We start from the raw sequence: 23586 nt of genomic DNA on the forward strand, positions 1-23586 counted from the left end.
AATACAAAATATATACTGAAAGGATTTTAAACGATTACCGAAATTCCAAAGTAAAAACTGGTCGATTCCACAATACGGAAGTTTCATACACACCACTTTGATATGTTATGTCCACTGTATTTGGTCTTTTCACAAAAAAACCTATGGGAGAAAACACCCCCTTCCCACATACCCGGTAGGATTTTTCCATCCAGCGGGGATGAAAATCACAGACTGAAGCTCGATGAGGATTGATATTTCCATATTTTTTATGGCTGGGGATTTCAAGTCAGAAAATTCAGTGGGATGGGAAGAATATCATAATTTTTTCAAACATTTTTCAGTGGGTACAAAAATTTGAGGTTATTGTGGACAATTTTTCCAGTGGGAAGGTTTCCTAGCGGGTCTGTGAGAAGGGGGTGTGAGAATAGACAGTCATTGAATTTATAGTTTAACTAGACTCTTGCGAATTGGAGAATTGAAACAGGGGTGACTATCAAATTGAAGCGGAAACCTTTAACATCGTGCTCAAAAAGATAAGCTGGACAAGTTTCTTAACACCGATTCAATATTATCATTTTGGTAATCCAGATCATCAAAACAATACTTTTGACAGAAAAGTAAAAGTCACATGTTGTAGTTGACAGGAAATCGTAAAATTTCTTTCTATTTTGGTTTTATGTTTGTTAATCAAGTTGGCATTCAAAGAAAACAAATGCGGTTTGTTCCCAAAGATGATGTCATCTAACCTCTAACATCAAAACAAACTTTCTCCCTGCTCACAGTTTTTCTGTAAGAACAATTGGAATATACTTTAAATGTGATAAATTTTCGCAGTGGTTAAATTTAGCAGTTTAGCTCATCTGCAAAATTTTAAGAATTCGTGGGGAGCACTGGGGGATAATATTTCCACAATTTTGTTGCTTTTGTTACCAAATATCGTATACGCTGGTTGTCAAAAAACGCGTCAATAGCGCTTCTTTTATGCCAGGAAAACATTTATAAGTAGCTTATTTGACGAGTTTTGTTTAAAAATATTTCGCAGATTAGGACTTTCTAAATTTTGATTCGGACTGACACCCAAATCCACGAAATCTGCAAAGTTTAACTCCCGCGAAATTAGCCCATTAAAGAATTGCTGGAATTTTTCTCCTGTGGAAGTTTCAAAGTCAAGTGACAGAAAATCTAATTTTTTTATGTTGCAGACCTAAGACTTACCCTGAGTATCAGAGGTTGAGTTTTCGAAGAACATATTACACTTTAAACTCTAAAAATAGTTAAGAACATTCGAAGGCTTCTAAATTTTGGATGTTGTTTTAAAAAACTTGTACAATTGCTGGAATTACTTCTGCTGTGAGGAATTTTCAAATTCAAGTTTAAAAAAATCAAGATTATCTAAGGGGTGGTGGTAAAGTTCAACAAAAGGTTATAGCATTTATTTCGACAAAGTGACTAAAATTTCCACGGAGAAAAATGGTTTTATTATCTCTTAGACTAAATTTATCTCAGATTTTACCCCTCGAGTCTATCCATCTCATCTTGAATTGGAAAATTTGACTTTAAGAGCATGAAATTAAAAACAATCATATTTTTAAGATGTTAAAACTTTGGTCGAGACTCCTTACAAATGTTTCAGTCTGCTAGGTAGCATCGAAACCTGAAAATAAAACTCATAAGTGCCATGCCAAAAACACTTACTTCTTTGACTTCTTACTTCTTTAGCTCGAGGCTAATCAATATTAATTTTTTATTACAATCCTATTATATTCTGGTTTCTGGAGATCTGTGATTCAAAGTATCAAAGAATTAAAAGATATTAAAGAATAAATCTATCCGCATCCACGTGTTTCGTCCTTCCCAGGACTCATCAGTGTGGCTCGGATAAGCGAGCATAGACTGCTGATCACCAGAGTGCTCAAAACACTAAGTGTTGAGCTTCGCATAATCACTTGTGGTGAACAGAGAAGCAGAGCTTGCTCCTCAACAAAGTCTATAGAGTGCTCAAAGAACCGAAGTTCTGGGCGTAATACATCTATCCGCAGACACGGATTAAAGAATAAAGAATAAGGATGAAACTATAGTTGACTCTCTCTAATTCGATTTCGAATGGGGAATCTTATTTGTTCGAAATACAATGAGATTCGAATTGTGGGGAGAATTTTAAGAGATTTTCTTGACGGGAACTGGAAATAAATTCGATAACTTTGTTATTTCCCATGATAATAATTTTTTTATATATAAATTTGAAAATCATGATTTAAGCTTCGTCTTTGACACATCTGTTGATCTTATAGATTCCCAGAATGCTACCAGTTCGTTTACAAGAGGTGCCAGCCTCACAAGGACATCTTCGGTGAAGCCGCTTGATCAATTCCTATGCAAAATAAATGATCAAAATAATTGATTTGTCTGTCATTTGAGAGGTTGGATTTTCACCGTAAATCTAGGTACCCTTCTCTAGTCTAGTTAGATTATTGTTAGATTGACCTCAATCAAGAGACATATAGTGGTACCTCACAATCATACACCCCTGTGTCACAGACCCACTGGGACCCCAGCCCCACTGGAAAATTAGGCAAAAATTTCGTCCACGGTGGTAAAATACCCTTGAGTTTCAGCCCCACTAGGAAATTGACTTTGATTTCATCCTTTTGAAATTCCATGTTTAAAGATTGCACTCCAAACCATTCCCACTGGGTTTTTTAACTTTGGAGCAATAAAACTTCTATCCCTATTAAGATTTCAATAGGAATCTTTACCCAAACGAAGAAAAAAGTTCCATCGGGGCTGTGAGCCAGGGGTGTAGTTATATACTTTTTTTAGGCTGGCAATGGTTAAGACAGTGCTATCGTCCGTTAGAGGAATAGTGAAAGCGGAGAAAATATATGCAAAGAGTTTAGAGCCGTTCGGACAGTATAGGGAAAAATAGCGGTTGTAGAATATGGAACAAACTGAGCCGTCACTGCTTACTCCGTACCGGACCAAACTCCTTTTTCACAAAATTCATCCCCTTCCTAAATTATTCCATTTTTAGTGACCTCGTGCGTAGACGATAGGATCGTCTAATGCTGATAATACCGGTAAAAGCTACGAAAACATCCTAGATGAGTGAGTAAGTTGATGCTTAGTTGGGCAAACTACAATTTTGGGTGAAACAGTGGAACTGAGTTTGATATATAAAATTGCTTTGGATTCAATGTATAAACTTACTTCAGTGAAAGATGAGCAAATTGTTCCTTCGGTCATATGACCACGACATCGGTCACCCATACTCAATGTGGGTGTACAACATTCGTTCGCCTCGCAATCCGCATCCACAGTGCATTTCTAAAAGGTAAGAAGAAAAGTGTTTTTTCGTCAACTATTCACGAACCCAAGCGCTGAAAGCTCCAAGAATGGGCTGGAAGGTATATTATCCAGGGGTATTGAAAATCCTGCTAAAACTGCTACTATGTCCAGGGGGTGAAAAATTAGAAAGGGGAGAATATACCTGACTGAAGAGCTCAAATAAAAAAAGAATTTGATCGAGATATCTAGAGTCGAATATACGTAACCAACAGATATTTCAAAACAGGTTATCGTTGGCATTTTTTACCTTTCCTAATAAAGAGTCGATCAGCCCATTACTGCCACGTGCTAATGTGATGACAACAAGACAAGTGAGAAGATAAAAACGCATTTTCTTCTTCTGTATACTGATGTTGATATTTTATGAAGTGTTTTTTTACAATACCAGCTTCTTCCAGTAGAAAAGTAACTTTTATGTGGGAGTTTTTGTGAATGTCAATGTCTTTCAAATAGAAATCAACCAAAAGTTTACTTTTTCAAGTTACACATAATCTATTTACAATTTGCACAGATGATTCTACATCACAAAATGATTTGTTTTGAGTATAACCAATTGTAGGATTATTCCGGGCACATGTGCATTCAGCCTTATCCCTTTCAGTCCCAGAGTTTTCACAGCTACTTTCCCAGAGCCGTAAAACGAGTCTTTGAATGCATTCACTCATTCTTCAATATCTCTGGAATCACTAAACCTAGTCCTCTCAAGTTTTCACCTTTTTTCACTTATAGTATGAGGATAATTTTGAAAGAAAAAAATTTGCAAAATGACGTCATCAGCGTGTCACGTGACCAGAGAAAGGCACAAAAAAATTTTAAAACAGCAATTTTTTGCCATTCAATGGTAATTTTTTTTATGAAAAAATGATTAAAACCCAATAATTCTTATGATAAATGTTTAGCACAACAGTATCTACTAACTGAAAAAAGAATTGTTTGATTAGCTCTCATAGAAAAATCATAATGATTGATAGAAGTTGTAAAAAATCCCATTTTCGGCCTTACAGACTTTGCTTGCAAAAATTTTTGTAAATACTTTTGTAAACAAAACTTTTTACTCGAACAAGCTTTTTTTATGCGGTTTTTTGCACACGACGCGCTATCCTATCTTCTTTGAAAGCTGTTTAAAGACATCTCTTTATTTCCCGCCAAAACATCACAATTTAAAAAATAAATCAGGGACCGCTCTGCAGTCCTCTGGGAAAAAACGACGGGTCCAAAGGAACCGCAGTGCGGTCGCGTGGGACTGAAAGGGTTATTCAAAAAGAAATTCTTTAGGTGATATTAGGCTAAGATTGCAGTGTTCTCGGTGTACAACAAGAGCATAAGCTCTCCTCCTATTCTCTCATCATTATTAGCGAGTTCCGTCAGCCTCTCATGTACGCTACAAGTTTTTTATGAGCATTTAAAAATCCAAAAGTTGGTTCGGAGATGCTTTAAATCGAGAGAAATGCTTGAAGAATGCATATAGGTATTAGAACAAAATCTTAGAGAAATTCAGAAATTCGTAAATTCTAAGAACAGTCAAAAGTGGAGAATTTAGGCTGAGGATAATGCTTAGGATATGCTTTTTAATTTTTTACCATATCTAAGCCTAGATATGCTTAAAAGTTTAATCTATAATGCTTATAAAAAACATGTAGTTCATGATATTTTTGCAAATCAAAATTCTATCTAGATAGATTTGCTCAACTGTACAAACACATACACGTATTAATTTTCTCCAAAATTATAATAGCATACCTCGGCGAATCTAAAAATTGACATTTTTCTGTTTCGTTTGACCGAAATTCAATTCCCCATCACCATTTGCACTAACTACGTTTGCACACAAATTACACTACTACTCAAGAAAAAGTGATAACTTTCACGACTATTCAATTGGAGACGAAAAGTATTGTGGGAATTGAATTTCGGTCAAATATGAGAGAAACGAAATTATAATCATAACGTTTGCATAACGAAGCGCTATTATGATACTTTTGACGCGCTGATGATGATTATATTTTGATAAAACAATCAGATCGCTCCACATTTGTATATGGCCAGGTTCCACTAATTCTCAAGAGCGTTTCTGTTAATCCGACGAGAGAGTCCTTCTTTTCCTTCTCGGGTCGGGTCAACCAAGAAAAATCTGAATAAATTGCCTCAATCAACTCATGGTACAGTATTCAAGGCTTTATTACAATCATGGTTGTAATATTTTAAAAAAAGGGAAATTCCCACGAATTTTCAAAAGCACAAACGATTTGGAAGTGCTCTAAGTTGAGTTGGAAGTGAGAGTTTTAACGCTAGAATTAATACTTAAGACCTTAGAATCTGGAGATCAAAAAGTCAAAAATAGTCCAATAAGGCTCAGAATATAGCCGAGAGGTCTATATAAACCCGAGCCAAATTGAAATATCCGATCAAATTTGAGATTTGAGAGATGGCCCAAAATCGACTTTCTCGCCCGAACTCGAAGTTTCGATAAACGAGGAAATTGACCATGATTGTATTCGGGAAAATTTTCAACATCTGGAAGGTATTACCCTGGGTACTGGTGGTCAAGTTTAAGTCTAATGTTAAAACTCAGAGTTAAAACTCTACTACCCTTCCAACCTACTTTAGAGAGCACTTACAAATCGATTGTGGTCTCAAAACTTCCCGGTGGATTTCCCTTTTTTCTCAAATATTAATTACGACCATGATTGTAATTGTAGATAAGACGACTGACTAGGGCTGCTCGAACAAACGAGCTTGCGGGCGGGGTCGGTCGGATGAGGAAAGAGAAAATAATGGCAGTACGGGCGGAAATTGACGCCAGGTAATCGCCGCCCTTATTCTACAACCCAAAAAAACCCGAAATTTTCATTCTGGATTTTTAAGAAACCCGATAAAAATCAGGGAAGATTGGGGAAAAAACTGAAAGAAACAGTTTGCAGCCTGAAAGGCTGGGGAATTTCATAATTAACTTGGGGTAAGTTACCTCTGGAATGCACAAATGTTTTCTATGTTAAATTTGTTTTGAAATTTTGCTGCTTTGATTGGTCAGTTACTTGATGGCTATGCAAGTTTCCCTCCACTGATGCAAGTTACCCGACTTCACGGTATATTCTATGATGCGACACTTCAAATTAAAGCTTTTTATTTAAAATTGTGATTCAAACAAATTTAGGTGTACTTTTTTGCCTGACATATGTTGATGTTTAGTTCAAAAAACACAGTCAGATAAATTTAAGCGCTAAAAAGTTGCTATTATCAGGCTATCGTACTGTTATTTTTTGGCGGCTAGTTCGAAACGCAGGTTAGAGGTTCAGGTTCAGGTTTCAGGTTACAGGTTAAATCTTGATGGAAATTTCAAAAATAAAATATCCCAACGTGTAGCTAGAGTGAAGCTATTCTATAATTGTTTACAGTAGTCATTGAATTATCATACAAAGTAAAATGTCTGTTTTTATTTTGAAACGCGTTCAATTTACTGACTTAATATTCATTTTACAGACCGGTGTTTCTAATTTGAAGTTCACACCCTGTGGATCCCCTGATCGAATCCGACACAGGTCGGGTCCGAATTTTTGACCAGGTTTTGATATTTTATGTTAGGGGGAAAACATGCCAAATTTCATCACTCCACCAATACGGCATTTTACCCGGATCGGGGGACATCACCCGATCGAACTACGTCCCTCATTCTGGGTACGCGCATCTCTCGATGAAGGGACTGTGTAGTCCTATCGAGGGACGGTTTTCAATCACTTTTATTCTTTCGTTTTTCTGCCCGCGACGCAAACTTTTGGGCCAATGAAATCTGCATATGAAGGTAATCTCTGAAAAATTTGTTGACGAATGAGCGTTCAAACTAAAATTTTCACCGTCATCGGTCGCCGGACTACGGGCCGTGCAAGGTACCCTGCAGGACGTCCCCGTACGAACGATTGCCAGGCCGTACAGTGTTTTAGTCGGTCAATTCTTCTCTTTTATCACCCACAAGAGGTATACCAGAAATATATACAGAAGAAAACTCCAGTTTGCAGAAGGCGGCATAGCCGCCCCCGAGATGATTTTTGACTTTTGAAATGCTGCCCCTGAGATAGTGCTGTGCGCCAAAGGCGCAAAAAGGGCGCCGCAGACGCGAAATTTTTTAGGGGTATTTTATGCGAAATTTATTATCTTTGTTTTGGTACAACGATTGAGATGTTCAATAGTGTCGAGGGCGTTATTTTTCAGGACGGAAGGCCGCATTTTATTAAAAAGGGCGGTCGATTGGGCGTAAACTTATTAATTTCGGTCGCCGTAATCTTGTCGAAATCATTTTCGGAACAGTTCGGAAGAAAAGATGGCGGACCACAGCTGTCCCACCATCGATCCCACACAAACCATATTTTAGCTCTGAACAGAAATCCACGCAAGAAAAATCTAAACATTGATAAGTGGTCAAACTTTCTAAATTTTGCTAAATCAAAACACGCGAAAACATCATGCGACGTATGACCACAACTCCCGCTCGCTTCAATCAAGAATTTGGTCACGTGATCTGCCAACAAAAATCAACCAATGAAATCGTTTGTTTATAGCGCTATAAGGCCCTGTTCATATTACGCGCGTAATAAAGTGATAAAAACCGGGGGTTTGCAGAAATTTTAAGATTCGTTGCGGGGAAGCCAAACACTTTTAGAAAACCAATTGTATGAAAAAAAGTTTCCATAACATTTATTTATTATGAAAACAAGTGATATTTTTATGTTTGAGCATTAAAACGTCTTATTTTATAATTTATTTAAAAAAATCTTACCCCCCGTCTCAATTTTTTGGATCTTTTCTTCAGTTCCTGGGAAAGCAACTAATAGCTTGCAAATATATCATTTTGAAATGTAATTAACCTAATCTTTATTTTTTCCAACAGGTTTCAGGTCAGAATGTTTTGCCTGCATCGCCGCGGCGTGGGTTGAAATTTTGTGGGACTTGATGTAGGTCTGGTCGGAAATGGATTTATTTTGGGATGTAAACATTACTATAGCTAGATTATTTTCTTTATTTGGACAGAGAAAAGGTTCAAGGTTTGTCTACTTTTTATTTCATTGGATTTATCTGCCTCAGTCAGCTGCAATAAGCGATTGAAAACTCATGATTTTTCGTTTTTGTCAGTTTCACTCAGCCGCCATTTTGAATTTTTTTTTTTATTTCTGTTGACAGCGATTTTGTGACCCATACTTGTCCTTCAGGGTCTCTTCCCCCCCCCCTATGCCTAGAATGAAAATTTTCCATTCCCCCCCCCTCATTTTTCCCCACCCTGCCTCCAAAAATTTCTCTGTCCCCCCCCCCTCAAGCAAAAAATTAAAAAGCTGTAATTTGATGAACTTAACGCTTATTGTTTTACGACCCTGCCTATGCCCCGGACAGTCCGGGGTTTTTTTGCTGCGTGCCCGGGGTCCGTATTATTTGTTTTTGAGAGACTACCCCGGACGCCCCAGACAGCCCGCGCGGTCGCTTTTTATAGAATCGCTGACCGCGCGGGCTTTTTTCTAATTCATTGAAATATTCTTACGTGGACAAACGCCGTCTTCCAAAAGATCTTGTAATGTCCTGATTTTGGCGTTTTGTGTGTGAGGCCTGTATTTGAACCTTAAATCTCAAGCGTGGTTTGTTCAGCAATCAAATTCTAAAATCTAACCGTGAGTGAGTTTTAGACCTGGATAAAATGTCCGGGGGTTTAAAGTGTGCTCGGCGATATACGTCCAGGGTAAATTTATGGCGCAAAAATTGGAGCCCCGGACGTAGGTCCGGGGAAAAAGTTATTTTTTTCAGACCCCAGACATTTGCCCCGGACTGTCCGGGCATAGGCATGGTCGTATTGTTTTCCCTAAGGTAGTTCTAATTCAAGAAGAAATGGAAAGGATGGTGTTTTTAAACCATAATATTAATAAAACTAAGCATTATGCTATATCATCTCATAAAACCAGATGTTTTTCAATTTTGAATTGATTTTGGTGAGTTCCTCCCCATGCCTAGAATGAAAATTTTCCATCCCCCCCTCGTTCCCCCCCCTGGCTTCAAAAAAAATTCTTTCCCCCCTATACGTCCTTTTGACCTCAAAACCCATTCCCCCCCTGAATCCAGGGGGGAGAACACTATGGTGACCTCTACGGAATCAATGATTTTGCTTGAGGGGAACAGCTGTGGGACGTTGGCGGTGGTTTGTAGATGCTGCCCTTGGCCTTGGAATCTTGCACTTTCTACCCTTGGTAAGAAGCATTTCTGCCCCTGCCCTTCAGAAAAGGAAAGGTGCTGCTCCCGAGATCTCAACGAAATCTGCCATGATCTGAAAACTGGAGAAAACTATATACATGTTAGAAAAAAATCTTTTAACATACACAGAAAAGAAAAAAAAATAAGATTTTTTTTTATCTGGTCTGAAAACTTCAAGTCGAAATGATATATCTGGTCTGGCAATTATTCCGTTTAACCTGTAACCTGAAACCTGAACCTGTAACCTGAAACCTGAAACCTGAACCTGCGTTTCGAACTAGCCAATTTTTTGGAATCATTACATGGAGTTTCCGCTGCCAATAGATATTTTGCTAGATGCAATGGGCAAAATTATTTTAAAGGGAACCAAAAAGTGCATCTGGGAGCTGAAAATTTTTTTTAAGTAAGCATTTTGAAATTTATATGTATCATTTCTCATAGTATCTTAAACTCATTTGCAGTTGTTTTAGAGCTACAGTACTTCCGAAACTTGATTTTGCCATTTTTCAGGCTAAAAAGCCTTGAAATTAAAGCTTTCTAGCCTAAAAAACAGCCACAGCCATATCACAAAAAATACAATGAATGCTGCAGTTTTAGTTATTCAAAATCTAACATAGGCCAACAATTGATCAAGAAAACTCATTTACAGTATGTTGGCCTTCCCTGGATTGAACGGTTGAGGATTTTATTTTCCAAAAATCTTGGTTACGGAATGACGGAAAAATTAAAAATGCTGTAAAGTTTTAAGGAAGCATTTTTAGAGTAAAATATTTGGCAAGTTTCTACCTCTTTACTGAGTACTTTCAAACGAAGCATAAATTAATTACCATTGGGGGAAGACTGGTTTTTAATTGAGAAATCATTTTTGGTTACAGAATGACGGAAAATTATCTTACTTTAATGAAATAAAAATTATGAAATTTTCACTTAACTTTATCACCTCAAACATTTTTTAAGCTGATACAGTAACTTTGTATCAAAATCTAAGCATTTGATCCATCTTGAAAACCTTTCCATTAACCCTATATTAGGGTTCTAAAGTTGAATAAGATTTTTACAGCTGATTCCGTTTCATATCATGTGTACCGCATTCATGATAAATTTAAAAAAATGGTTGAGTGTTACCCAAAATCTTTTTGATTTTCTCAAAGTGTTATCGTTGCTATGGCTAAAAATCATGACTTTGATAGCATAATCATCAGTCAATGTCAATTTATTAACCACTTTAACAATGCAAATTTTTGGGTGACACTCCGTTTCATGGAAAAAATCGGCAGTTTTTGAGCTTTAAAATGCCACAACTTTAGTTTCGCTTGTGCTACAGACTTGTATGAGCTCTCATTTTTCAGCATTTTTTATTGTGCATCCTCTGAAATTAAAATCATTCAATGACAATCTCCACTTTATGCACAATATCCTTTTGAAATCAAGGTGGTCTCTGGTTCCCTTTAAAATAATTTTGCCCCAATGTCATGTTCTGAAAATCCAGTGTGGGGCATAACCAAACAACAAAACATTGAATAAAGTTTATTTGAAGTAAACAAATCCTTTAATTCACATTTATTGATTGTCCATCCAGCTGCGAGTTATCGTTCCTCAAACACCAATAATAATCATGTATGTAGTACACATATAGGAGATTAATATCCGACAGATATCAGACATCAAGTTGTTTTTCCATCCACTTGATTAAGCTGGGTATGGCTGTTCTAGCTGATCCATTCAAGAATAATCTTGAATTTATGAAAATCAAATCTTCCAGTCCAGTAGCAGTCTCAAAAACAGCGAAAAGTGTAGCTAGCCACAGTTTCAGAATTTGAATTGAATGAGATTAACAAAACTTAATCATATATCTGTTCTGTTTTACTCTGTGTGTTTTTTGACAGCTGCAATACAAGCAGTCACGTCACAATCAATTCTGATATCAATAAAACTACCATGATACATGGCTGGAGGAGCTAGCCCATTTTGAATATTCTGCTTAACATTTGCATGGCGTCCTCCAGCTTTTTGATCCCCCCTAATATGAGCTATAATCCCCCCATCTGGCCTCCCCCCCACCTGTCTTTAAAATTCGTGCTCCCCCCAATACACCGTTTAACAGTGTCGACTGCGCATGCGTATGAACAATTTTCCATTGTTTTGATTTTGGCAACCACGGGAAACTTCTCTCCTTTATAACACTTCATGGCAGATAAAAAAGACGATCAGAAAAAGAAAGCTTCTTTGTTTTTCATTTTCACATTTTTTATCAATTATGGGGAAGAATGAAATTTTCAGAAGCTGCTTTATTCGATATGAGGATTCCCATTTTCGTAAAATCGCGATTCCCCATGGTTGCGAAATGGTGGCTATGGGTAATTTCTTTGCTCTTTTGCTCTATTTTCTTTTGTTCTATGTGACGTAAAGACGCTTCACAAATCAATCGAAGTACTTCCGCTAACTGCATTGTATGCGTACTGAGGTTTCAGTGAAACAAGAGTTTCCAAACCTATAGCCAATCCTGGCCAATCAGCTGTGTTTTAAACATTCACATTAATTTATCTGAATCTTTATTGATATGAACATCTTTTGTGAAAAACTTCTTTTCTCCTTAATGCTATTAATAAGCAATTCCCGGTGGGGGTTACTAGTGGCCGCCTATAGCAGTGCCTAAAGACCACAGGGCTCGAAATAACGGTCGGACATCGGACATTGTCCGACCCAAATAGCTTCATGTCCGACCTAAAAATCATAATTTTCAAGCTAAAGCAACCCTGATCGGACATTTTGTCCGACCAACTTGAAATCGTTATTTCGAGCCTTGAGACCAAGATAGAGAGAATAAGGCTTAAAGCCTGGAGCTGTATATTGTGTAGACTAATCATAGTTTTGCCAAATTCCAACATTCCGAACGCTGCTAGTGAAGGGTTGTGGCTACACTTCTGGAGTTTCTGAATTTTTAGGATGTTTTTAAGTTGGACTTTTTAATAGCATTCCAATATGAAAAACAATGCACATTGTAGAGGGTAATTTTCAAGTCATTTCCAGACATTTCTCTATCATCCACGCCACGAAGTCTATTTGAAAATCCTTTTTATGAAACACTTGTGGAATCATCGTAAACAAAGCCATTCTAATGACTTAAACCAAAACCATGTTCCTTTGTTTTGAAAATCCAAGAAAACTATTCTTTGAATGTGTTTAGGGAGTCCATTTACAGTGGTTTAAAGAAAAATATTTCCTTTATCCTTAATTAGCAGACTATGAGATTACAGATCACATAACTTCTTATAAAGTGCAACTTTAAACACCCATGAGATTAAGAAACCTCAATATTATTGTTTTCTTAGCAGCTAAACATGATTAAGAAAAGAATGATGAACCCCCGCCCCAGAGTAATACTAAGAAATTTGGCGCGGAAATATTGATCCAATCAGCGGGGCTATATTGCGAGCGAAAAAGCAAAATACAGCAACGCAGTGCATCATAGTGTCATATCCGCGATAGCGAAAGTGAACGATAATTTCACTGGGATTCATTTGGGAAATTAAAGATGGCGGACAAGGAAGTGTGTCAATTCCTGTTTTTGCAGGTTTGTGATTTCACTTTGAAACAGCCATAGCACCAGTTTGGTTGGGAGTTATGGGTCTGTAATTAACAAACTATATCATGGCCTTTGAAAAAAGTGCTGACTCAGCAAAAATAAGTGTTATAAACAATTTTATCTGAGCCCGTATCTCGCCAAAGGCTGATCTAAACATAATAAACCATATATTTTTCCGAAAGCTAATTTTCAGGGTACATGATGAGCTTGTCGACGTTCCAATCTATTGCTCTCAGTAAAAATGCTGACGTCATTAAATTGATTAATTGTAGAAAAATTACCATGTTCGCCATTATGAATTTGAGGGTGTTCCCATCTTCCTCCCCATCGGCTTTTTTACATTTTTTTCTGAGCTTCTATTCTAACAAAAGACTTATCACATAAGACCAAAATTTGGTTTTCACTAAAAGTAGTATGAAGCTGAAGTATGTGCAAAGTTTTAATGGAATAGGTGCATTATATGCACTCTTGCGCTATTAATTCTTTCCTGGGATCTGGGAGTATAAATATATCAGTAAAATAAAGGAGGAAGTCTTTAGGTGTTGGTAACCACCACTTTTTTATAATTTCTTTTCAGGTTATTGCCATTTGTTGGGTTTTCCACCCAGTCTTTAGATTTTGCTAAAAAGTAGTTGTGAATGGCAAATTACAATACACTTTCAATGAGTCCCTTTTTTTTTCTTGGTCATTGATTTAAAATTAACATTGTATATAATGCTTAGAATGGCTTTGTTTATTATAAATTTCGTTAATGAACTTCTTATTATGTTCATGCTCCTCAGAAAATTCTTAATAAAACATAATTTCAAAAATGGCAGAAGTACCTCCGGGGTTTTATCAAGAAGAACTAAACAAAAGTGTTTGGGTAGTTCCTGATAGATATCAGAACTTAAACACAATTGGCACTGGTGCTTATGGGCAAGTATGGTAAGCAACAGTTCCTTTATTTACTTTTTAAAAACCCATAATAAACTACTTGTCAGGGTCAACCAAGACCACCTCTAGACTGTACTTGTTGATCTTGCAGTTTTTTTGGCCCACCCAAAGAACAAGAAAAATTTTAAGTAAATATCTTGTATTTTGTAAAAAGTTTTGGCTTTTAATTAGCTAAAACCCTAATTTCTTGCTATTTTGTTGATGAAAAACATCAAAGTTAAAACATAAGAGGGAAGTTCACATTCTAAGTCTTTTCAGCTATACTTAGCAGAAACAAACTTTTTTATTGCCATGTCCAGCTCGAAAATGCCTTTTTCAGGCCCAGCGGAACCACCATAAAAGCGGGGAGGCTGAGGGCTCAAAATGAGATAAACTTTCGCTTGGAATTTGAGAAAAAATTCTTATTTGCTTAAAAGTGGGAAGCCTCCCCAGCCTCCCCGCTTCTCCTGGTCTTTCATTAATTTGTATTGAAAAGTTGTTCAAATTATTTTTAAAATATTCTTTTCTAGCTCTGCAATGGACACTCAAACAGGCACCCAGATTGCTATCAAGAAGCTTTCCAGACCTTTCCAATCCATAATGCATGCTAAACGCGCTCACAGAGAAATTAAACTATTGAAACACATGATGCATGAAAACGTAAGGATGGATAATTTTAGATTATGGTCTTCTAACACGTTTGCTGCCGGCTATGAGTACACGCTTTTTTATAAGAACAATTTATAAGAACATGAGGCTGAAGACTGGCAAAAACCTAAGAACAAATTAAGATCAATATGAGCCTCAGATCTCAAAGATTATAGGCAGTACTGATTTTATCAGATTTTTAAACGTCATTAAAGTTTTTGAATAAAGAAACTAAGCGTCATTTAAGAATATTGCAATAACATTTAAGGCCTAAAAATTTCAAAAAATATGGAACGGTAAGCTGAGCCAAAATTTACTGGTTCTTATAAAAAGACCTTCTTTTTTATTGCATTTTTGAAATTTTTGTTGATTTGTAAACAATTTGAAGGAAAACTCAGGCCACATGAGCCTCAAAGTCAAACTTTCAATGAAATTCCAAGAGTTCAAAATTTGTGGTTTCTGAAAAGGCTAATGATAAGGTATTTATGATATACACCACTAATGTTCTTCTGACATTACATCGCAGATCCATAGCTGATTGGTTGTAAGTGACGTAATATCAGTCAATACGTCACTTTCAACCAATCAGTTGTTGGCTTTGTGGAAGACATTGTAATGGTGCATATTATCATGAATATCAAAGTTTTTTGTAGCTGGGAAAAGTCTATTCAGATTTCTGAATGTGATTTCATGACAGAAAATAAGACTAATTTTGTTATCAATGACGTGAATTTCAGACTTTCTATCCAGACATTTACAATACGGGGCTTGAATAACCTTGGTTGGGGAAGTTAAGCTAAAGACTTGAAAGCTCATTGAAAAAGAAGATCTTTTTATTTAATGTAGAATTTTGAGGGCTGATGATTGAAATTTTTACTGTATTTTTTTTACTGTTGAAACCGATTGAAAACACATTTTTCTATTATAGGTCATTTGTCTACTGGATACGTTTACACCACAAAAAACACTATCAGAATTTAACGACGTGTAAGACATTTGAATTTTTGTCTAAAAAGTTCACCAAAGTTTGTTGTAATGTCGCCCTATTGTTGTCATTCTTGACAGGTTATGACATAATGTAGGAAACCATTATTCCAAATCAGGTTGCTGAACATAAAACATCGCTATTTCTTCACATTTCTCCACTCAGTCCAATCAGGTCCAATATCACTTTTGGTTTGCATTGTTATTTTAGATACCTAGTGACACCTTTGATGGGAGCCGATTTAAACAGTATAGTGAAAGTACAAAACCTCTCAGATGAACATGTTCAATTTCTCATATATCAACTTTTGCGTGGTCTCAAGGTATACGTCTAATTTAATATCATGTAGAAAAAGTGTTTGCTTGTTGATTTTTCGATTTTCTCCAGACCTCCTGACCTTAATTTCTCCTCGGAAATTTGAATTTGATGTTCCATATGTCTTATTCATGTCTTATATGTTATGTTCAAATTTAATATTGATATGGCTTTAGGTGTTCGCCTTTTAATTCGAAGTTTGTAGGTCTGATCTCCGATTGCCACCAACTCACAATGACTGGCCTAGCCTTGGTTTGGTAATCTGGTTGAAACGCAATTTTAGTGGGAGCTATGAGTAGAATGTGCTGCTCGACCTCAATATCCCTTCTCCCAGAATTATTCTCAGGTGCCTAATAAACGGGATGGTCGGAAGAATTTTGAAATTTAAATGAACGGGGAACCTAATACAGGGGGTGGACATTGTACCTCTAAATAAGGTAATTATAGACAAAAACCTGGCTTGTTATAGCAAAATAACGGGCTCTTATTTTGACAGCGGAAAATATGTCCAAAAATTAATAAATGGGGGGAGGGGTGTTTATTAGGGACGTTTATAAGAGACCTAAGTCAGGCTGCATCATTTGAAAATTTCAGGCGTGTGGTCAATCACACTCCTAAAACCTTAATTTTAGTAATTTAGACGTGTGATAAGGAGTGCTACGCACAACTTTCAGTTGTGAAACTTACTTTATGAGGCGTGATTGATCGCACTCCTCAGACATTTTAGGTGTGTGTGGAGGTGTGCGCGTGCTATCGCACGCCTCAAATGATGCAGCCTGCTAAGTAGTATTAGAATTAGAAAAAGAGTGTAGTGTACAGATTCACCACCAGTATTCAAACATCTCCAACTTCTCTTACTTTTCTTTTTTCAGTACATACACTCAGCTGGAATCATCCACCGGGTAGGTTCTTCTGAAATAAAAACATATTTTAAAAGTTTGTTTTCTTGTAGTTTTTTGGGCACGTTTTAGCCCAAATAATAATGTCCTGTGGCTCTTCCTGAAACTGAATTTTGTTCATCCTCGCGCCAGAGCTTCAAGCGGTTTAGGATTAGGTTAATACAGGCTAAAACTATGTTTATCTATTGTGGATCGTATAATGATTCCTCAATAAATGGACTTCAACTTTTTGATAGCATGTTATTGGGTTCTAACCCATTGTTAACCTATGCAAGTGAAGTAGGTTAAAATGCTGGATGCTTTGACGTTGGTATCTTTTCTTTCTTTTTGTTGGTTAGATTTTGCATTTTATTTACCTCTAATTTATCATTTCTCTTCTTTTAAAGGATCTAAAACCGAGCAATGTTGCAGTGAATGAAAATTGTGAATTAAAGGTTTCAATGAAATCTTATTAGAATCATACAACTGTTCGATGTCAAATTTATTGTTGTTACCTTGAAGATGAGCTACAGTCAGCTTTCTCTCTAATTCGATCCTTTAATATTTAAACATTTCTATAATTCGAACTAAACTACTGGTCCCCTCAAGTAGAAAGTGGTATAAAATACTCTCCATAATCCGAAATATTTCTGCACTTGAAAGAACATCTTTGATCCCTTGAAGTTCAAAGTTGTTCCTTAAAAAGATGAGTATGAAGTTATTGAGTGACTAATTACGTATCCCAGCTGGCACACAACGTTGTTTCAACGTTTATCTAATGTACATAACGTCCATATAACGTTAGATGAACGTTAAAACAACGTTGTGTGCCAGCTGGGATGTTGTAACTTTTCTCATTTTATTCGAGATCTATCTGTATATAATAAACTCTATAATAAAAGAATTGACTCAATATCTTTGTTTCAAACTCAGAGTTTCATGGTGCACAGGCACCAATCTTCAGTGAAATCTGTAGAATAGAAATCTTAAGATTTCACTGAAGATTGGTGCCTGTGCACCATGAAACTCTGAGTTTGAAACAAAGATATTGAGTCAACTCTTTATTATAGTAACGCTCTATTTACTTATCGAGCACTCTACGAGGAGAAGATAAACACCCTCTACAAGATATACCCGGGGGGGGGGGCAGCTGGGCAAAAGGACCGACGGGTATGTGCGGGCACTAAGGGTGTCTTTTTCAAGGCACCTCAAATGCACTGTAAGGGTCGGAAAAACTAGAGATGCACTGTAAGGGTAGAAATTTCAGAAAATTCTTGAAAAATCTAGATATTTTGACCAAAAATGCTAGAATTTTGACCATTTTTTACACGAAATGGATCGAAAATTTGGGGGAAAATGCACTCTAAGGGTATGATTTTCACTGATTTTTGCTGCACTGTAAGGGTGCAATTTTAAAAGCCAGTTTTTGGCCCGCACATACCGTCAGTCCGCAAACCCAGTGCCCCCCCCCGGGAAGATATACCGTACGATAAACTCAAGATTTCCAAACTTATCTTTAGATAAAATCTATTTTTGTGAAGGTTATCATGAATCTGGACTTCTCTGTTTTAGATTCTTGATTTCGGATTGGCCAGGATAGGAGCAGAGGAGGGTATGACCGGATATGTGGCCACCCGATGGTATCGAGCACCGGAAATCATGTTAAACTGGATGCAATACAATTCAAAAGGTAAGAAAGTTTTTAAAAACTCCCTGCTTTGTTGATGGAGCTGTGTCAAGTCAATCTGACATTTTTTGCTACCTACTGTCGTTTGCTCACCTATACTAGTTTGCGGCCACTAAATGGTTGGTGTTGTTCTAAATATCAGTAGCGGTTTTATGTATTTGCACTTTTGAGGGCGGTGGGTGGCTGAAGCGATTTTGAATAACCCGCAAGATCGAGGACGGTATAAAAAGTGCTAATTTACCGCCGTCCTTAGGCAGTTTGGATCTAGACAAGTCGAAAGCTAACCGTCTCCGTTTCAGAAAAATGTACATACTTAAACTGTCGCTAACGCTAGCCTCCTTGGAAAAACAGTTACCTTAAGTGGATTAATTTTTGTTGGGGACTCACTTTTTCGCGAATTGAGGGTCTTGACCCCATTTCTTTCATTTTTCTAGGGGTTTTGACCAAAATTTCGATTTCAAATTTTATCAAAATTAATCTCAATTTCTTTTTCCCTGTTTAGTGGATATCTGGTCTGTTGGTTGCATCATGGCCGAGCTATTAACAAGGACCACACTATTTCCTGGAAACGATCGTATCTTTTCATAAGCTTTCATTTGCATGGTTCTTTTGTTCAATGATTTTTTCTTTTCAATACTCGACGTACTTAAAAGACAGTGGATTGGGATAAGCGCCTGGCGGGCGGGAGAAGATTAATAGGAGGTATGGAAGTTAGGAAGTTAGCTAAATATTTTGAAAAAAGTTACCAATAGGACGCTTGTTTGGTAGGTACACAAGTAAAAGAAAAGAAGGGAGAATAACCAGATCTTCTCTCTAAGGTCACGCTTAGATTGTGATAACTTTTTATTTGAACACGCAAGTGTTTATTCATATTAGAAGTTGTTAAAAGCCATCATTCAACATATCTTCTACCGTTTGCTTGCACAGCATTTTTAAACATAAGAAGAAAAAAAAACATTTTCTGTCTAATACGTCATTTGGAGCAGAAACTTTGAGAAGTTCTTTTGTTTAATCTGGCTTTGTTAGACGCGCATCTTTCTTATATCACAAATAAAGAATATCTTTGAAATTCCCTTGACCTTTCTTACAAACAAATAGACATTGACCAATTGACGAAGATTATGCAGCTAGTTGGCAAGCCTTCCGAAATGTTCTTGAACAGAATCACTAGTGCGAACGTAAGAATTTCTTCCCGGTAGGAAATCGGGTAACGTATTTCTGATTTAAAGGATTTTTAGATAAATTAGGTAAATTTTGCCATTATGGAAGAAAACGTTCAATTTGCGTAAGGAGTTACTTCTACAAATTCATACATATATAACTTTGGTAAAACCTCTAAAAACCTCCTTACAAGACTGTGGGTGTTATGCCAGACATTGTGGACATTCCTTTCTATACGCTTGCGATGAACACTATTCTTTCACGCTAAATTCGAATGTCAGAGCTTAATCTAGTCGACGCTGATTTGAAATTCAATTTTTGGCATTGATGCAATCACACATTAAGACTTGTTTTGATAAGTGCTACCTTCTTTTTTCCTGAGTTTACGATATATAAATTTAGCACCAAGTTGGATTTCATCTACAAAAGCCTAAATACTAAATGTATCATGTGTCAGTCTTGTTATTTGAACTTTTCAAAGAAGATCATTTTGAAACATATTTTTGTCTTTTGATTATCAGGCAAGAACTTACATCTTATCGATGCCAGCTTTTGAGAAACAAAGCTTCGATCGAATTTTCCCAAACGCAACTCCTGTTGGTAAGTTAACTCCTTTTTCTACATCATAAAGGATGTTTTTGTTAAATCATCATCAATGTTCGATGTTCATCTATAGTCTTTTTTGTCAGCTATGGTCATTAGTAAAACTTTTTTTTTATTTTAGCACGTGATATTCTCGACCATATGTTGAATTTGGATCCAACGGAGAGATTTTCAGCTGAAGACTGTCTCAAACACTCGTATTTCGCTTCATATCACGATCCAGAGGATGAGGTACAGTATTTGTTTTCAAAACTATGGGCCCTTCCATTGATTATGGGGGGTAGGAAAAATCAAATTCTAATAAACGGTGGACCTAATTGCTAGGGGCTGGAAACTCTACGTACCTCAAAGTACCCACAAAATAAGGTAGTTATAGACTAGTTATAAAAACCAATTTAGCTTTTCTTTAACAGTTGAAAATATTTTCAGAAATTGATAAATGGGGGGAGCTGCGTTTGTTAGGCACCGATGAGGGATGATCTTTATTTTAGATTCTTCTTCAGCGACTTCTTCTTTTTTTAATCCAACGTTCACCCTGTTGTAAATTAAATTCGTTTTCATCTTCTTTTTTTTTCAGCCTACGGCATCTCCTTTTGACGTTGGATACGCAGAAAGTGCTGAGCTTACCATCGATCAATTTAAAGGTATGTTTACACATCGTCATCGAACTGTGCTTTTGCCTACATTCAAATTTTGTTGTTCCGAAATTTCACATTATATTAGAAAGATACTTACTTGAACTTCCTCTCAGGTTCTGTCCGTTTGTTCGTTCTTACCTTATTAGGTTTTCATTATGCGTCTACCAGTGATGATTTTAAAACATTTTCAAAACTAGTCTACTGTCAAACCCACCGTCTAGGCAAATCCAGGGGGGGGGGTCCACACAAGATAAACAACAGACCATACGTGCGGCCTTTAAGGGTCATTTTTCCAAGCTTCCCAAAGTGCACTGTAAGGGTTGAAATGAGCAAAGATGATAAAAATTGCGCTGTAAGGGTCCGATTTCAAGTGCCTAATTTAGGGCCGTACGTGCGGTCGTGTTACATTCGAGTGCCCCCTTCCCCGGGAGGCAATTACATCCCCCCTCTTGTTATTTAAAAGTTTGTCAATCCACTCCTGTTTATTTCTAATCCTCCAGTATCAGTATTAGGAAGGATAAACACCTTAGTTGAACATCTTGTTTGTCAATCAGTGTCGTTAGATGACGTCTGTATGGTCAATCCTATCTTGTACATAAAATTACTGTACATGTTTTTTCCCCTATATCAGGCTCGCATTATGCTTAGCATTATATTGCTATCAAACAATAGAGCCATCGTTTAGGTACCAAAAACTGAGCCTGCTTATGCTTATAGACGTTATGCTTATAAAAGAAAAAACATGTAAATTTTAAAATTCTCATTAAATTTTTCTTTCGCTTCATATTTTTCAGAGCTGATGTTCAATGAAATCAAGAACTTTGTGTACACTCCACCTCCAGATGATATGATGATGATGTAAATAGGGCCTTATCCATAACTCGCTAAACTTTGTCTGTACAAATTAATAAGTTTCATGCATTTCATGGTGTATAATATAATGTAATATCGTACTAGCCTGGAAGGCTGATGGTTTGATCACCGGCAACGCCCTGGAATCCGAGGCTATTGGCTTTTCACTGAAATTTTAAGTGAAGAATCCATTGAAACATTTTGATATTTAATCAATCAATTAATGCAGAGGAGTTTTTACAGTTGCCAATTCAGTGGTATTTTGGTTTTTCTTTGGGTATCTTGTTTTGTCATTGTTACATGAGTATAATTCATGATATGGCACCATTACAATGTCTTCCACGGACCCAACAGCTGATTGGTTGAAAGTGACGTATTGACTGATTTTACGTCAGTTACAACCAATCAGCTGTTGGATCCGTGATGTAATGTCAGAAGACTTTGTAATGGTGAATATCATGAATAGGTGTGCTTTAAGTGTGCACTCTTCTTCACTAGCGAGTTCATGTATGTTTGTCTTTCTGCGACGGAGACGGTCAGCTTCTGGTTTTTCTACATCCTGACTGACTGAGGACGATGGTAAACAAGCAGGTTAATTTCGCAGGTCAGGTCTGAGAGTTTTTCCAAATCGCTTCAGTCGTTCCCCTAGCCTAGAAATCTAAGCTAGTTTGATTCAGTCACCAGGATCTGATGGTAAGTTGTGACTGAATAACAGTATTCCGAGGCAAACTTAAAATCCGTAAATATATAAAATCTTTAAAGCGCCGAAAACGCTATATTGCCATTAGCCGTGTGTCCTAGCCTTGTGAATATGGGCTTAGTTAACTAGACTATCGTTCCCCCGTCCTCAAAAGTACAAATACATGAACTCGCTTCTATCTTGTGGAAACCAACCGTAATTTTAAAGAGTAATTTTTTTTGAGAGTGGTTCCCACATAGTTGCAAAATTTGAGTGCACGCTTTTTGAAATTGAATGAGCTAAATATTCTATGGGAGCAAACTGTTGCAGGAAATCTTAACACTACTTTTTTTTAATGGATTGTATATTCTGTTATTTCCCTTTGGAAAATTATACACCTTGCCAAATTCATCTCAAAATAAGTTTTTGACACGAATTTCTTTTTTTATATATTGCAAAAAAATGTTTATGGATTATTTTTTAAATTGAATTTTTTTTTTATTTGAACTCTTTTCACTTTTTTGGTGAATTTAAAATCAGAGATGAGCCTTTCGAAAAAGAAATACACTCCGAGTGTCGAAATACTAAATAATGTAGAAGTTAGTTACAGTTTTAAGATGGAAATCTTCATAGCACTTTTTTTTCATTTTCAATTTCATTTGAAATTTCTTTTGTACTTAATTGCTTTATAGTAATTTATAAATTGCGTTTTTTAAAAATTGTTTACTGTAATTTTTTGTTTTCTTTTTACGAATTTTTTTGCTTCATGCCATGCATCGATTTGACACCTTTAAGAATTTCAAAATATAAAGATGAGAAAACTTTAACCTCTGTCAAGGAAATTTGAAATGATTCTTTTTGATATTTTCAATTTTTGAACAGTGAACTTTTCCAGACCAATGGTTTACTCGAGTGCTTTTTAAGGTGATGGTAAAGGACATCATTAAAGTAATTAAATCATTTTTCGCCATTTCCTTCCTCTTTATAATCGTTTTTTTTTTCGTTGGATATTCCAGAAAAAAAAATTTTTTTCAGATGGAGGGTGGAGGATATAACATCGTTCCTGAGTTGACCCCCCTCCCAATTC

At 36.5% G+C, this 23586-nt stretch overlaps 2 protein-coding genes across 3 annotated transcripts; one reads left to right on the forward strand and one right to left on the reverse strand.

Moving 5' to 3' along the window:
* Positions 1–2169: 2169 nt before the first annotated feature.
* LOC136819162 (uncharacterized) lies at positions 2170–5171 on the reverse strand. 2 transcript variants are annotated; one of them, XM_067075373.1, is made up of 3 exons: positions 5068–5171; positions 3190–3306; positions 2170–2353 (listed from the first exon to the last, which is right to left on the reverse strand). In XM_067075373.1, exons 1-3 carry the CDS (start codon positions 5089–5091, stop codon positions 2237–2239), a joined length of 258 nt encoding a protein of 85 aa, XP_066931474.1. In that variant the 5' UTR covers positions 5092–5171; the 3' UTR covers positions 2170–2236. The 2 variants fall into 2 exon arrangements, with proteins under 2 accessions (XP_066931474.1, XP_066931472.1); XM_067075371.1 differs by lacking the exon at positions 5068–5171 and adding an exon at positions 3575–3765.
* An 8750-nt stretch (positions 5172–13921) lies between these two features.
* On the forward strand, positions 13922–23338 carry LOC136819164 (mitogen-activated protein kinase 14-like). Its single transcript, XM_067075374.1, has 13 exons — positions 13922–14065; positions 14584–14713; positions 15630–15688; positions 15897–16008; positions 16874–16903; positions 17287–17334; positions 18452–18569; positions 19069–19140; positions 19665–19744; positions 20249–20327; positions 20452–20561; positions 20908–20974; positions 21763–23338. Exons 1-13 carry the CDS (start codon positions 13950–13952, stop codon positions 21828–21830), a joined length of 1089 nt encoding a protein of 362 aa, XP_066931475.1. The 5' UTR covers positions 13922–13949; the 3' UTR covers positions 21831–23338.
* The last annotated feature ends 248 nt before the right edge of the window (positions 23339–23586 follow it).

Source organism: Clytia hemisphaerica, unplaced genomic scaffold, assembly GCF_902728285.1.
Source record: "Clytia hemisphaerica strain Z4C2 unplaced genomic scaffold, Clytia hemisphaerica genome assembly, whole genome shotgun sequence".
NCBI classification, from domain to species: domain Eukaryota; kingdom Metazoa; phylum Cnidaria; class Hydrozoa; order Leptothecata; family Clytiidae; genus Clytia; species Clytia hemisphaerica.